Source organism: Quercus suber, unplaced genomic scaffold (genome assembly GCF_002906115.3).
Source record: "Quercus suber isolate HL8 unplaced genomic scaffold, Cork oak 2.0 scaffold_9, whole genome shotgun sequence".
NCBI lineage: Eukaryota > Viridiplantae > Streptophyta > Magnoliopsida > Fagales > Fagaceae > Quercus > Quercus suber.
In genome coordinates this window covers 2933495-2949930 of record NW_027069475.1, presented here as the reverse complement: position 1 = coordinate 2949930, position 16436 = coordinate 2933495, and the positions used below count along the sequence as shown (strand labels likewise).

Sequence of the window (16436 nt, the reverse complement as noted above, 5' to 3'; positions counted from 1 at the left end):
TGTGTTTTTTTTTTTTTTTGTTAATGCAGCATCTGATTCATCAAAGGCAGCCAATACATGCAAAGAAGAAGGTATAGCTTTAATCCTTGATAACACCTTTCTAGCACCCAAAGAAGATATGTTGATGACCCATGTATGATCAATATGAAGAAGAAGAAATGTGTGATAGTGTATTGATAATTGAAGACAATAAAGGAGAGGAGTGCATTCAAGAACCCGTATATGATCAATAAGTGGAAGAAGAAGTAGATGCTCATATAGATGAAGAAGAGGATTGGTGAACAAGACTGTGATTTGACTACAAGAGTGATTGGTGAACAAGAAAAAGATATTTCAGGGTTTGGGAATTCTGAAGTTGCAGGCTTTTATCCAAGTGCCAGACAGCAGTCTTTATGATGAAAATTCTTTGTCTGATCTAATGCCTGGGTCAATTTATGGCCTAGCTTCCCATGCACCTCCATTGCTTCAACCTGTTGGAAGTCAAAAAGACATGGCTGTTAATGAGCCCAAGCTAATGAGCTCTATAGATTTGTACCCATGTGCTGTCCATGATGATTCTGATTTGAGCTCAAACTTGAATAATAATGACCATACATTGATTGGGAATCCAACCGAAAGTTTATGAGAGAGTTTTCTCTCCTAGATGCCAACTTTGTTAGTTACCCTTATCAGAAGGTTGAGAATTTGTGCTTTGGAGGATCAGTTTGTGAGAAGTCAAATGTTAAAGATAGCACATTGGAAAATCTAAATTTCCCAATTAAAAGTCATGAAAAAAATCAGCTGGAGTCAGTTATTGGGGAAGTTGTGAATGAGACTATTCATTCTCATGTCCAGTCTTCCCAAAAATGTGTGATAGTGTATTGATAATTCAAGACAATAAAGGAGAGGAGTGCATTCAAGAACCCGTATATGATCAATAAGTGGAAGAAGAAGTAGATGCTCATACAGATGAAGAAGAGGATTTATCATTAGTAACAAACGTCTTGCAAGTTCCAATGAAAGAAATGGAGGATGACGAGTGGCTTAGAAGAAGTAGTTACAAGGATATGGTGTCACTAGAGTCTTGAACAATCTTGAATCAAAGAATCAAGAACAGCCCCAACCACAAAAACTATCTTGCTTCAAGAAAGGAGGTGAAGTTAGAGATTCAAGAAAGTGCTTAGTGTTCTTAATTAATGACTTTCAAGATTATGTTCTTTGTGATGTGACAACCATGGATGTTTGCCATCTCTTACTTGGGTGTGAAAGATCATGTCCATATCAAACCATTCCAGGTGGAAGGAGCAACACATTTAGCTTATACAAGAAACAAGATTGTTACACATTGCAACCAAAGAAGGGGAAAGCTAGCCCCAAACCATTAGTCAAAATGAAAAAGGTTGGATGCAAGAGCATCTACATGGCTGCTTTCACTTGCAGCCTGTACACAAAGCAGCAACAGCCCTTAATCTCTAGCATGATGCAGCAGCTTGATACAATAACTAACGAGAATGCAGATCAGTGGAACTACCAGATCATTTGCACACCTCCAAAAGCTTCAATATGCATCACTTGCTGCCCTATCATGCACCAGATCAGCTTACAACTAGCCACACTTGAGGAAAGTGTGTTCTAAAGAGGGATAGTCCTGATGCAATTCATTTCTAAAGCTACCTGTTTACTAGTGCTTATGTTATATGATAAGTAGCTTCTTTTACTTGTAACAGAAAGTTAGTTGATAAGATTGTTAGTGATAAGTGCAATAGCCTATCAATTAGTTAGAGAAATTTGTTAAGCTTTGACCATTCACATGGCAGCCACATGGTAGGTTCTTGCAACTAACTCAACAGCTTGCCTATGTAACTATAAATAAGCAAGGCTGCACTCATTGTAACTAGTTGAATTTGAATCCAAGAAATCTCTACCTAAGGTATTATTCCAAAAGTGTGTCTCTTGAAGAGCTAGTTCATTCATTCTTTTCTCTAAGCAACTTAGCTTTCTAAAATAGCCTTCCTTTTCACCAATTTCCTCCATCATAACACTAAAAATGAAATATCTTCACCTCAATTTGAAAGGTAGTGTTCAGAAAATTTTAGATAAATAATTTTGTATTTTTCCTATTTTCGTTATATTTTCCACCTACGAGGGCATCTCATGATTTGCATATCAATAATAAAACTAGTGTCAGGGTCAATCACCTAAAATGCAAAATCACCAGCCGTACATCTTTTATAAATTTACAATCAATTGATCTTTAAAAGAAAATCTAAGTTCAACACATACTAAAATATTTCAATTTTTCAAATACTGAATGGTAGAACAACAATTGCATTGGTAATCCCATACGAAGAGGAAAATAGTTAGAAAAGTAATCAAGTAAGAAATACTTGTAAAACTCAATTGATACAACTTATCCTTAAATGGTGAGCACTACTTTTGAGGATTATTCTAGCATCCTAAGTCCAAGGACGTGCTTAGAATCTTCATTTCCAACATAGTTCTAAATAGCCAATTAGCTATAGTTCAAACAGTACCCCTTCCCCTTGTTAATGCATGGTGGAAGGTGAGGTCATGGGTTCAAGACCCACTGATGTACATGACAAGTTGATGATTATCTAATGACTCAACTTTGGCATATATAATGAATTGATTATTCATTATGACAGTTTCAACAGTGAGATTCACCACTATATATATATATATATATATTTAAGAGGGAATATACAAATTAATGAGAAAAATAGGAAGTCAAACTCACAAGACTACCAAATCCTATATAAATAGGCTTGTCACCAGCTTCGAGCCATTCTACAAGTGATTCAGGAGGGGAATATATAAATTAATGAGAAAAATAGGAAGTCAAACTCACAAGACTACCAAATCCTATATAAATAGGCTTGTCACCAGCTTCGAGCCATTTTACAAGTGATTCAGGAGGTTCATAATTTGATGCAAGATCAAGGAAGCAAAATCCTACCACATCAACCTTAGGTCCCCAATCTGCAAACCAAAAAACACAACATCCAGATATCACATGCTTGCATCAAAATTCATGTCTGTTCATGCTGCAATGATTATGCAGTATATGTTGTTTCAATAAAAGTAATTGCTGACTCACTCAAACGATAACAAAAGGAAAATGGAGAAAAGAACCAACAAGATTGCATTGAAGAACATGGATTTTTTTCAAAAAGTCAGTCAAAGAACATGCATATACCAATTGATTGAACTATTTCCTAAAAACCCTTGATCCAATTACTCTTGGGAGAACAATAAGGGTACATTTGGTATGCTATAATAAATTCAGGAATGGAATAGCTATTCCATTGCAATCATTGTTCAGTATTTTTGTTTCATTTTCATTACAAGGAATAGCAATTACTTATTAATAGTTATTCATTAAAATGTGGAATAGTTATTCCTTACCAATAGCTCTGTAATAGCTATTTCTTAGTCACATGATATCTTAAAAAATAAAAATTCCCACACAAAAAAATTGCTTCTCTCTCATAATCAATTTATATTATGGTAAGAAATTTAATTTTTAAAAAAAATTACAAACTCTTTTTAATGATGTATTAATTTAAGTTTCAAATTGTATTTGCAAGTCAGCAAAAAAAAAAAAAAAAAAAAAAAAAATCCCATCAGCAGTTTTTATTACAGTTTGTAGCTGAATCTGATGCAATTGGTTACAAGTTATTTCCCTGATTTATTTAAAAAAAATGGTTACAAGTAATTTGTTTTCGTGATTGATATAATTTGGGAGTCCAATTGAAGGCCCGAAATTCACTATAATAGACAGGTTGACCAAGGATTAAAAAAATTAGGAAGTAAATTTTCTTCAAAAAATTGGTGCTAACTGCAAGTGGCATATAGACAAGAAACCTAGCGGGCCTGAGTAACTGCAGCCTCCACAGAGACAAACTTTCCTCCATCACTAAAACTATCTGGGGTCACATTAAGGATACCCAAGACAGAGGTTCTCTGTGACTAGTCCCATAAACCACTTTTAATTGGATTCTAAAAGAAAACTAAACATAATTTGGACATCCTAGTGGGATGTTCCGTGCTGAGATTGCAAGAAAAAGTTTCGGTGTCTCTCATGCTCCCATGCTGATTGGACCCTCTAGAAAGAAATTTTTAGATCACATTTGCTTTGGAATTGCTGCAGATGAGATAGATTCTGCCATTATTGCTTGTCACTACCGGTGTTTTGGGTGGAGCAAATATTGTACGTGATTTGAGTTATGTTTTGTATGAGGCTTTGCTTTGCCTGTGTGGCTGTCACCTCTACCTATAAAGTTTTCTATCATTTTTTTAAGAGAGTAGGTGAACTAGGAAATTAGGAAAACTGAAACCCCAAAACCATTTGAAACACAAAACAAGTCTAACAAAGAAGAAAAAACGTTGTCTAACAACAGAAATTTTAGGAAGAAAGGGACACCATTAAACAAAATCCAATGAGATTTATGGAAAAGTAATAAATGAGGATAGAGAAAAACTATTATTAATTAAGTAAATAAGGTGGAAAGAAATAATCATTTAATGTTATTTTTCTGACTGTTGGATCTATTAGAAATCTACGATACCAAAAAAGTGTAACTTTATAAAAGTTACACCAGGTGTAACTTGAACCTTTCTCTTCTTATTGCTTATAAAATTTCAAAACAATCAAAGATCAATAACTAGATTATCAATCAAATATTCGAAGTGCAAGTTTTTCTAGTTTAAAATTATGTATGAAAGATGAATTTATGGATCAAATAGTAAATAATTTTTAATTAATTGGAAATTTGGCTTGTGTGTTCAGGATATAGAGTATATGTAATTCAACTATTAGAATTTTAAATTATTTATCAAATAAAAAGTTATTAGATGGTGTAATAGTCTTTAAAGTTATACATCCGGGTTGATTTAAGTTACACTTGATATAATTCTAAGCAATTTTATACCACTTAATCTTCTTGGAATTATTGTTTTTTAGTTCTATTATTTTTGACATTTACCTCTTTTCTTCTTCTTACAACACGTGGGAGATGTGGGACTAAAATTCAGGTTTTCTATTATGGGGTAGTATTACTAAAATGATAGACTTTTTGGCTAGGATTCAGATCTTCTAGATTTCCTAAAGGTACTCTATCAGGTAAATTTCTTTAAATCCTCATTGCTCATTTAAAATTAATGGTTTAAGATGCAGTCACATCATCAATCCACTAACTTACTCTTTTAAAAACACAAAAAAGGAGATAAGCTCAGGAAGCAGCCATGATCTTTAACGTTAGCAAACGGATCTTTAACGTTAGCAAATGGCGGTTGAGATTTGTGAGTTGATGAATTTCCCAAGTTTGAGATTTGTTCCATAAAAAAAAATAAATAAAAAAGCTTAGATCCGTTTGCTAACGTTAAGGATCACAACTGCTTCCTAACCTTATCCCCTTTTTGTGTTTTTGAAAGAGTAAGTTAGTGAATTGATGATATGGCAGCATCTTAAACCATTAATTTTAAATGAGAGGTGAGGATTTAAAGAAATTTACCTTGTAGAGTACCCTAAGAACTCTAGAAGATTTAAATCCCTTTGGCTATTGGTCAGGGTAGAGGAAGGAGGTCTAAGGGGCCCTTGATTTTGTAAAATTCCCTCTATGATACCAAAATTGTACGGGGCAATTCAAACTTATCTGATATGATAAATGAGAGAAGGGAGGATGCATATATTTTTTGCATTATAAGGAATTAAAAAAAAAAAAAAAACACGAGAATTAAAAGGATCGATAAGCTCACCATTAAAGCACACTCAAAGGGATATAGATATCACAACCCAAAGGAATTTAGTTAAGGATACATAATTGAATTGGATCATCACTCAATGGGATACAGAATATTATCACTCAAAGATATACACAAATTGAAAGTTGCCACACAAAAGAATCCACTCAAGGAATAAAAGTTTAAAAGAAGAAATCTATATTCTAGAGTACAAAGGCTGTATAATGTGGAAATACACTCTATAATATGATTTTATTCAATTCAGCCAAATGACATGTATAATACTTAGAATAGTTCTCTACGCATGGGGTAACAAAAATAGCATTTAAAACATTGCATTTTCAAAACCATATTCAAATTTGACTTATAGAAACTTAAAACAAAATAAATAACTTGTATATGCCTAGGAGAACTAAAACATAAAGGCTAAATATTTCTACGAAAAAAAACCCAAAATAAATGCTCTCACTTCTTGGAGAAAATGACTTAAATATCTTTTTAAATTGTTGGGAAATTCAATCAAAATAATGGCCTTATTTGCAAGGCTTGGAAATCAACTTGGTTGGACTTAAGAATCTGATTGGATTGGGCTATAGGCTTATTTGGACATTCCTCATGCCACCTTGCTTGTGGCTGCCACTTTACTCTGGTGTCAGACACCTCCTTTTGAGAGAAACTCGTTCTCGAGTTTAAATTCAGATCATCCCAAATTGTTTCATCCAACTTCATCAATACTTTGCATGAGCCAAACCTTCCTTACTTGAGCTTCTTATAAATACCAGCCAGGAATCTTTCTTTGTACAAGTAAAACACAAGCAACCCCCTTTGAACTCCCAACTTCTTCTATGAGCATCAGCTTTCATACTTACTTTCACTTGATTGAAGAAGGGTGAGAGAACTATAACATGAATTAGATTTCTGTCAGGAACAACTTCAAAAGGAGATTTCACATCTTGAGGAATAATAAACTCCCATTTCCTTGGATGCTCTCCTTCTGAACTTCTCAACAAATTCCTAAGAAATCTATTCATAACTTCTGAGTGACCATCAAATTGAGAATAAAAAGCACTAAAGAATTCCAATCAGCCGCTTAAGAGCTTCCAAAGTATTCCCCAAGCACCAAAAAAAAATTCCATCATGATCTGAAATGAGGAACTCAATAACTCCATTCAAGTGAACCACTTTGGAAAACAAAGCTGCACTTTGGACTCCTCCCTTGGCTATTTGATATACTAGAAATTTCTGTAGAAAGCGAAAAATATCACTATTCAAGTATGCCCGAAAGTAGTATCTTTTCTTCACAAGAGTTTCTATTCTGCCTTGATCAAAATACCCACAAAATCTACTAGCATGTAGTTCTTCGAACAATCCCAAAGATCCTTCAGGTTGACATAACCAATTTCCCCTAAAGAGAGAGTCATTCAACATCAAGTTCCCTTGACTCTTCCCATTGCCTACATCATTCAGCACCTTAGATAAGAAATGATCCATTGTATGGCACTTAAGAAGAACATCAAAGCCAATGATCTCACAATAAATAATAGCTAACAAACCATATCTTTGACTGAAAGCATTATCCACTTCGTTTGATGAACCTGTTATTCGTACATTTGGAATCAGTTTCTTTAGTAGTATTCATCTGATAAACAAAAAAAAAAAGTACATTAATTAACTTGATTAATTATGCCATCCATATATTTACAATCACACTTCTATCTTCAAAATGATGTTGCAACGCGATCCTTATAACATGATTAATCTACATTTTGACCTTCTTCCTTTTACATTTAAATTTAGATATCGTTTTTGAGACAGAACTTACGTTAAGTTCACTTAATTAAATTCAAATACTTAATTTTATTTAGTTTTTGAGAGAGGTAGAGTTTTAACTTATAATATTTACACTTGATGATTGCAGCTCACTTAATTAAATTTTTAACACAAATGTTATAATCATTTGTAAAGAAAATCGAATGAAATTCAATTATATATTTGAATTTAATTAAAGAATAAGTTTTACCTCATTTTTGGATACATGGAAGGATTGCATATATAATACCATCCTTTGCACTAATTTAGTGGGTCTCCATTAATTTTGGTTCAATTCTTGGAGGTCTGATATTTACCATGGTAAAAGTAGAGCCGCAGCGAAAATCAAGTAGAGTTAATAACGTCGTGATCTTGAGAGATGTTTGTCCTCCTCTTGTTAATTGTCACGTGTAAGGATATAGCAGGTTTGGGGGGCTGAATGCAAATAGTAAATAGCAAATGCAAGGAATGGGTGAAAGCTGACAAATTGCATGAGATTGGCGGTGCAGAATAGAGTGTTGTTTTGTTAGCCCCACTGTTATCAATATATCATATCATCATCATATATATAAAAAAAAAAAAAAAGTAGAGGAATGCAATAGAGATGAGTCATTTGTTGCAATATATTATTAAGGCAACCAAACCAAGTACCAGACCATGTTGGGGGGACCTTAGAGACTTCAGCTTTTCAAGTCACACAAATACACAATCCTTCCATATTGGTTGGCTATTGGAGATGACAATTAAACCTATCGATCTATCATGTTGTGTAATTGTAAGCTTACCTATTCTGATGACTTCTGACACCTCTGTCTTCCTTCTCACTGATTTGCCTCCCTCTCTCTCCACTACTTATTTGCCACCTCATTTGTTTCTGAATTCTGAATTTTGAACATGATAACCCAACCCACCCTACGCCCTTTATTATTAATAACAATTAAGACTTCACAAGTAATTGTCGAAGTGGCAAGCTGTTAATAATATAGTTTCAGTAAAATAGATACTGACATTAATGGTAGGTCAAAATAAGAACCAATAAAAATTTATAGATTCAACTGTTGCTCGATTAATAAAGCTGCCACTCGTATAATCAAAGCTAGTTTAACTGAACAAAGGTAACACTGCCTTTTACACCAGTAATTAAATGATAAAAATTAATTAGTTTGATAATCTTAATCAGCAGCCTGGGAAATCATGAAAAGTAGTCTAGTAAATTAACCTGGGAAATGAAACTAAAAATAAAGAGAGACAGAGAGAGATGATTCCATGTGCCACCAATCACTGTCGTTACCTTAGCAGTTAGCATGCAGAACTATCTTATCTCTTCTGTTCTCAGTCCATTCCCATACGCCACTCTCTGTCTAAGTGTCAAGCACTGATCTATTTAATTATTACACTCCCAACCTCCTTTTTAGAATTTGGCTTCTGAACTCTCTTTTCTACACCTTTTTGATCAGATCAAACACCAAAAAGCCCAAAAGTCAGTACATTTTTCTTCGTTCTCTTTCTTTTTCCTCCTCTTTCCTCTGCCACACACTGCTCAAACAAACGTTGCTTCTACTCTTTTCTTTTTGAAGCTTCTAAAAAACTATATTTATTTAAAATTCATTCTGGTTGTCTTCTTTAGGTTGGTTAAGTTCTTGAATTTGCTTAGATTTATCTTATGAATTTATTTTTTTTTTTGTTTGTAACAGACAATATGGAAGATGAAACAAAAGTAGCCCATGTTGCAGAAGACACAAGTACAACTACTTCGAGAGTATTTCCTTGTTTATTTTGTTCAAGAAAGTTTTACAGTTCTCAAGCTCTGGGAGGCCATCAAAATGCGCATAAGAAGGAGAGGAGTGCTGCAAGAAAAGCTAAGCGGGCAAGTGAATATGCAAAAGGATCTTTGCCTTTGCCACTTCCTACGCTTTTGGCTCCAACTCATCATTTGGGCATTTTACATCCTTCAATGTGCATAACTGCGCACGCTGCCAATCTTCGATACTTTCCTACTCAACAATCTTCAGATCATTTTGGGTCCAATGGTGGTGCTCCTAGGTTTGAGAATGTGGTATATTATGGGGGGAGTTTTCCAAGCAATCCATATAGTTTTGAAGAGGATGAACAAAGTTTCATGAATTGGCAGAGAAGCATACGATGCAATAACTTCAATGGAGGAGGCTCATCCCAACATTTATCAATGACGAATAATGATAACAATCACCATCTTGGGAATTATAATGATAAGGATCAAAAGCTTGACCTTTCTCTCCATTTATAGAAATGGAAGATAGGAATAGGGGAGAGCGGGTGCGTTAGAGAGGAATATAAGTTTTCTATCTCACTTTTTGTGTTCATTAGGATACAAATTCGAAAGCAAGTGACATCTTCTTTGGTTTTTATTTTTGGAGGCCTTAACTTTTTTTTTTTTCACTAATAATGAGCATCTCTCGCGGCTCTACTCAAAATTTGGATCAATTATTGAATTGTAATGCCAAGATTATCAAATTTTGGATCAATGTTGGTACTTGGTACTGAAGCCTATATTTGTACTTAGATTATGTTTATATAGGCGAATTTGAATGCACATTTTAATTAAGTAACAAGCTTTCAAGTTGACATTAAAAAAAAAAAACATTGATTGAGGTAAACTGTAATGGTAAGGCTGTGGTCACAACATTATACTTCAAAGATAGCGTTTAGTGAGTCTATTTTGTAATTCAACACAAAAAAAAAAAAAAATTAAAGTCTATTATGTAACATTTATGCTACAAAAATGTACCAAAAAGTTACTATAATAATTGAAATTGCATTTAGTTATGACAACAGAGTTTTACACACAATCATAAATCATTGAACCCAAACCATATTTATGTAATTTTTTAAAACTAAAGAAAAGGAGTCTATTTGCGAGGGTGAATAGACTTTTTTTCTCTAAGATCTATCATTGCAAAAGGTTATTACTGAGGCATATGACCCTTGAAGGTCATTGTATTTACTCTTGTTGCTAAAAGTGATTTTGTGATCATACCATTGCTAATAGTTAATTTACATAATTTTTATTGAACAAATCTACCCTCAGATATATATTATCAAAAGACAAGAATAGTCAACAACTTATTTTTAGTGAGGGGAATGTAGTTAACAACTATTTATGAGGGCTTTTATGCCTTTGTAATTAGTTATTTACAAATTTCAAATTGAAAACTTACTTTTTAGAGACAAATAATGGCATTGCTTAAAATTATTTGTAAAGATCTTTATGTCATTGCAATTAGTTATTTATGAATTTAAAATTGATGACTAGTGGCGGCTCCATGAATTTTTTTAAAATGATTAGTAAAAAACTTAGAGAAATCACTCACTATCAGACAACAGACAAGAGGTGTCGAAAATTATACAAAACATAATAAAAAGAAAACCATATATATTGACAAAAAAAAAAACATAAAATTTTACAATTTCCTTTTATGATTTTTTATTTTTTGAAATCGCTGCATGTTAGTCTCGTTATCAACGTTACAAACTACATCTTTTTTCAATGTCTACAATCAAGCAATATATCGTTCATCTACTGGTCTTCCATTTGATTGCGATTTTTTATATTTAACAATTAAACTCAACTTATTGGTTCTTGTAATTGTATTCAGAAGAATTTTTTTTTTAATATAATGTATTAATAATTCAACTCAACAATTTAATAAAAAAATATAACAATTTTATTTAACAATTCAACTCAACTTAGTAGTCTTTGCTTAAGAAGAACGTTGTGTCCATGGTATTAATTTAGTAAGAATTCGCCTCAATAATTCAATAAGAAAAATTTGTCTTTCACTACTCACTCTCCTGCACCCCATTCCCTATTGCCACTTGGCCCACTTCCTCACATAGATTTAGTAAGAATTCAACTCAATAATTCAATAAGAAAAATTTGTCTTTCACTACTCACTCTCTTGCACCCCATTCCCTATAGCCACTTGGCCCACTTCCTCACATAGTATATATATATATATATACATCTCTTTACCCTTTAACTTTTTACTGCCCACAGTCAGTCCACACCCCATGGCAGAGCCACTCAATTCTTACAGCAAATAATGATTCATAACTAAACACTATATCATAAAGATGTCAAACACTTATAAGACTATGCACTATCATAAATTATTAATTCACACTAGTTTATCACAATCCACAAAGTTAGACACTCATAACAGTTCTAAACAGAGAGAGAGAGAGAGAGAGAGAGAGAGAGAGAGAGAGAGAGAGAGTAAAGCGATGGCCGATCTGGACTAACAGACTGAGTGAAGGAGGCATACGTTCTCTCTCTAAAACCCTTAGGTTTGCATTTATTTATTTTTATAATTTGATTGTGTTGTGCCAATTTATTTTTTTCTTAATTTAAGTGAAGGAGTTGTACCAAATGGGCTTGTTTGTTTGTTTTTGTTTTTTTTGTTTTGTTTTTTTTTTTTTTTTTTTTTTTGAGATTGTTGTTGGCTTCCTAGTTTTTTTAAAGGGCCAAGGATGTATTTTAGGAGACCAAGTTTAGTTCTGTTAATCTTAAATAAAATTTAGGGTGTTCAAAACAAAATAATTATATATATATATACATATTTAAAATTTCCCATGTTAGGGTGTTCATTTAATCACCCTACCTTTAGCGTGGAGTTGTCCCTATTAACGACTTAATTTTTAGCAACAAATAATGGCGTTGTTGAAATTGTTTGTGAGGGGTTTTATGCCTTCACAAATAATTATTGACAACATATTAGAAATAGAGTAATAGTGATGACATTAAGATGTCACTTAAAACATTTTTGCAAGGGGTTAAGCGAAGTCACTATTTTTTAGATTGTGAGGGATGTTGTCCTCTCTATGAAGTTCTTTATGACCAAATTGTTATTGTAAGGACTAGATAAAAAGATCAGCCCAAGCCCACTTAGAACAGTGGGTAGTACAATTCAACCTTGGCCTAAAACAATAAATTTGTAAGAGAGAGAAACAAACAACAAGAGGAGGCTTGCCTGAGAGTGAAAATAAGGAAGAAAAAGGTTAATGTTATTGAATAGATGAGTTAATATTTTAATACAAGCTAGCCTAAGGAGGCCAAAGTCAATACAAAAATGGTACTGTTCACTCTCTCTTTTCAGTGTTCTTCTTGTTTTTATTTATTAATTTTTAAAATTTTTTATTATTATTTATTTATTATTATTATTAATTTTTAATCTCTTGATCCCTCCTTTCTCTGAAAACCCTCTCTTTCTTATATACTCCTCCCTCCTTCACATCCTAGCCTTTCATCTTTACCTAACAAATATTCCCTCATGACACTTCTCTCTTTTCACATCTAAAGAAGTTGGTAGAAGGAGTTTGATTAGTTGTGATTTACACTATTCAGGTCACTTCCTCATCAATGTAACTGATAAAACTGTTGTCCACCATTTAATATGTAGGCAACAGGCTACCCCAAACTGGAAACTTTCCCTATTATCATTGACTCTCTCTCTCTTTAGACCCTTCTTCCCACCTAGAACGCATCAGAGTCCTTTGTCTCATCCCTTCCCTTTCTTGGGCGAATTTCCTCCTCGAGCCCATGACATCCCCTACATCAGTACTGCAACCCTTCAATTTCATCCTCGGTCCTTGGGCACCCACAGTTATGTCATTGGTGATGATATTTTTTATAATTTTTTATTTATTTGTAATTTATTTATTATGATTTTTGTTACACATTTTTATATAAAACAATTTATCTGTTATGACAGTACAATAATTATTAAATATTGATCCATTAAAAGATAGAATCCCATATAAATTCATAATTTCAAATATAGAGTATACAAAATAGTAAAGAAATTTTGAAATTAAACAGCTATGAAATAAAAATACTATTTTAAAATTAAACAACTAGAATCATGATGACATCTCTATTAGTCTCCGTTCAAGTCACCTCCAAGCTATTTTCAACCTTCATGTTATTGTTAGGATTTTGCTCTCCATCTCTAACTATCTGCTAATACCATCCTAAAATAAAAGTAGTAAACATAAAATAAAAAGTTACCGTAAAAAAAAAAAAGCACAATGCAAATGATATTATAATCTAATCAACAATGTTTAATTATTATACAAGAATTTACAAAAAATTACTATATAAGCTCGTACCTTTTAAAATCCATTTACGTTTAACAGATTTCCAGATGTTTGTATAACTACCAAACAACATTAATATATCTAATCATGCATAACAACATCAATAAACAATCACCATAATGGCAACACCACCAACAACATAAATAATTGTAAGTAACAATAACAACCTAGCTACTCATGTACCAAATGGGCTTGTTTGTTTGTTTGTTTTTTTTTTTTTTTTTGAGATTGTTGTTGGCTTCCTAGTTTTTTTAAAGGGCCAAGGATGTATTTTAGGAGACCAAGTTTAGTTCTGTTAATCTTAAATAAAATTTAGGGTGTTCAAAACAAAATAATTATATATATATATATATACATATTTAAAATTTCCCATGTTAGGGTGTTCATTTAATCACCCTACCTTTAGCATGGAGTTGCCCCTATTAACGACTTAATTTTTAGCAACAAATAATGGCTTTGTTGAAATTGTTTGTGAGGGGCTTCATGCCTTCACAAATAATTATTGACAACATATTAGGAATAGAGTAATAGTGATGACATTAAGATGTCACTTAAAACATTTTTGCAAGGGGTTAAGCGAAGTCACTATTTTTTAGATTGTGAGGGATGTTGTCCACTCTATGAAGTTCTTTATGACCAAATTGTTATTGTAAGGACTAGATAAAAAGATCGGCCCAAGCCCACTTAGAACAGTGGGTAGTACAATTCAACCTTGGCCTAAAACAATAAATTTGTAAGAGAGAGAAACAAACAACAAGAGGGGGCTTGCCTGAGAGTGAAAATAAGGAAGAAAAAGGTTGATGTTAATGAATAGATGAGTTAATATTTTAATACAAGCTAGCCTAAGGAGGCCAAAGTCAATACAAAAATGGTATTGTTCACTATCTCTTTTCAGTGTTCTTGTTTTTATTTATTAATTTTTAAATTTATTTATTATTATTTATTTATTATTATTATTAATTTTTAATCTCTTGATCCCTCATTTCTCTGAAAACCCTCTCTTTCTTATATACTCCTCCCTCCTTCACATCCTAGCCTTCCATCTTTACCTAACAAATATTCCCTCATGACACTTGTCTCTTTTCACATCTAAGGAAGTTGGTAGAAGGAGTTTGATTAGTTGTGATTTACACTATTCAGGTCACTTCCTCATTAATATAACTGATAAAACTGTTGTCCACCATTTAATACATAGGCAACAGGCTACCCCAAATTGGAAACTTTCCCTATTATCATTGACTCTCTCTCTTTAGACCCTTCTTCCCACCTAGAACGCATCAGAGTCCTTTGTCTCATCCCTTCCCTTTCTTGGGCGAATTTCCTCCTTGGGCCCATGACACCCCCTACATCAGTACTGCAACCCTTCAATTTCATCCTCGGTCCTTGGGCACCCACAGTTATGTCATTGGTGATGATATTTTTTATAATTTTTTATTTATTTGTAATTTATTTAATATGATTTTTGTTACACATTTTTATATAAAACAATTTATCTGTTATGATAGTACAATAATTATTAAATATTGATCCATTAAAAGATAGAATCCCATATAAATTCATAATTTCGAATATAGAGTATAAAAAATAGTAAAGAAATTTTGAAATTAAACAGCTATGAAATAAAAATACTATTTTAAAATTAAACAACTAGAATCATGATGACATCTCTATTAGTCTCCGTTCAAGTCACCTCCAAGCTATTTTCGACCTTCATGTTATTGTTTGGATTGTGCTCTCCATCTCTAACTATCTGCTAATTCCATCCTAAAATAAAAGCAGTAAACATAAAATGAAAAGTTACTCTAAAAAATACAAAGCACAATGCAAATGATATCATAATCTAATCAACAATGTTTAATTATTATACAAGAATTTACAAAAAATTACTATATAAGCTCGTACCTTTTAAAATCCATTTACATTTAACAGATTTCCAGATATTTTTCTATAACTACCAAACAACATTAATATATCTAATCATGCATAACAACATTAATAAACAATCACCATAATGGCAACACCACCAACAACATACATAATTGTAAGTAACAATAACAACCTAGCTACTCTCTCCACAACTGAAAGGAACCCACATGATCACAACCTTAATACCACCATATGATATCTAAACGTTTACCAATAATATTGAGTCAATATAGCGGCCACTTATAACATTCATATATAACATATTTGCACGTATTTATTATTTCTCAGAAGTTTGAGATTGTATTGTGGTAGTTGGTATTATGTTAGATTGTTGTGGTATGCCTATCAACTACAACATTTGAGCAAACTTTTCCTAAATTAATTTTGCAAGTTTGGAATTCATTTCTTCATTTAAATGTACCTCCAGGTCCTCTTTTTCTTTTGTGAGATCTTCTCTACAGCGTTCGTTACAACCTTTACCATATATAGTTGAGCCATATATATCCTTGGCCTTAATACCTAGTACCTTTAGAAACAAATTTGGTGGCATCTATTTTTTTGCTACAAATAAATAATCCATAAGGTTGCAAATGACCCAAATAGAAATGATCATAAAGGCGGGCTTTATCAAACTTTGTCATCACCCAAATTGGCTAGCTAACATTGCCCCCATGAGAAAGAATTACGGACAAATTCAATGTTTCATGGATTTCAGAGGTGTTCCATTTTGCAGCCTTACCATCTTGCATCAATTTCTCCATAAGATATTTTAATGGATTTATTATTGAGATCATAAGAACATGGAAGGGAAATATATAAGGTTT

At 32.6% G+C, this 16436-nt stretch overlaps 2 protein-coding genes across 2 annotated transcripts in view; one reads left to right on the top strand and one right to left on the bottom strand.

Annotated features, from left to right (window-relative positions):
- Nucleotides 1-2981, bottom strand: part of LOC136069035 (sterol 3-beta-glucosyltransferase UGT80A2-like) — a 7853-nt gene extending 4872 nt beyond the window's left edge. Inside the window, exon 1 of the mRNA XM_065777097.1 lies at nt 2849-2981. The gene's annotated coding sequence lies outside the window, so the exon portion shown is untranslated. The remainder of the gene's footprint in view (nt 1-2848) is intronic.
- Nucleotides 2982-8939: 5958 nt separating this feature from the next.
- On the top strand, nt 8940-10128 carry LOC112034415 (protein LATE FLOWERING). Its single transcript, XM_024067247.2, has 2 exons — nt 8940-9031; nt 9246-10128. The coding sequence occupies exon 2, from the start codon at nt 9251-9253 to the stop codon at nt 9815-9817; it is 567 nt and encodes a 188-aa protein (XP_023923015.1). The 5' UTR covers nt 8940-9031; nt 9246-9250; the 3' UTR covers nt 9818-10128.
- The last annotated feature ends 6308 nt before the right edge of the window (nt 10129-16436 follow it).

Bases quoted from the DNA above. Each gene is read 5' to 3' on its own strand.
- LOC112034415 (XM_024067247.2), top strand. From the start codon at position 9,251: ATGGAAGATGAAACAAAAGTAGCCCATGTTGCAGAAGACACAAGTACA.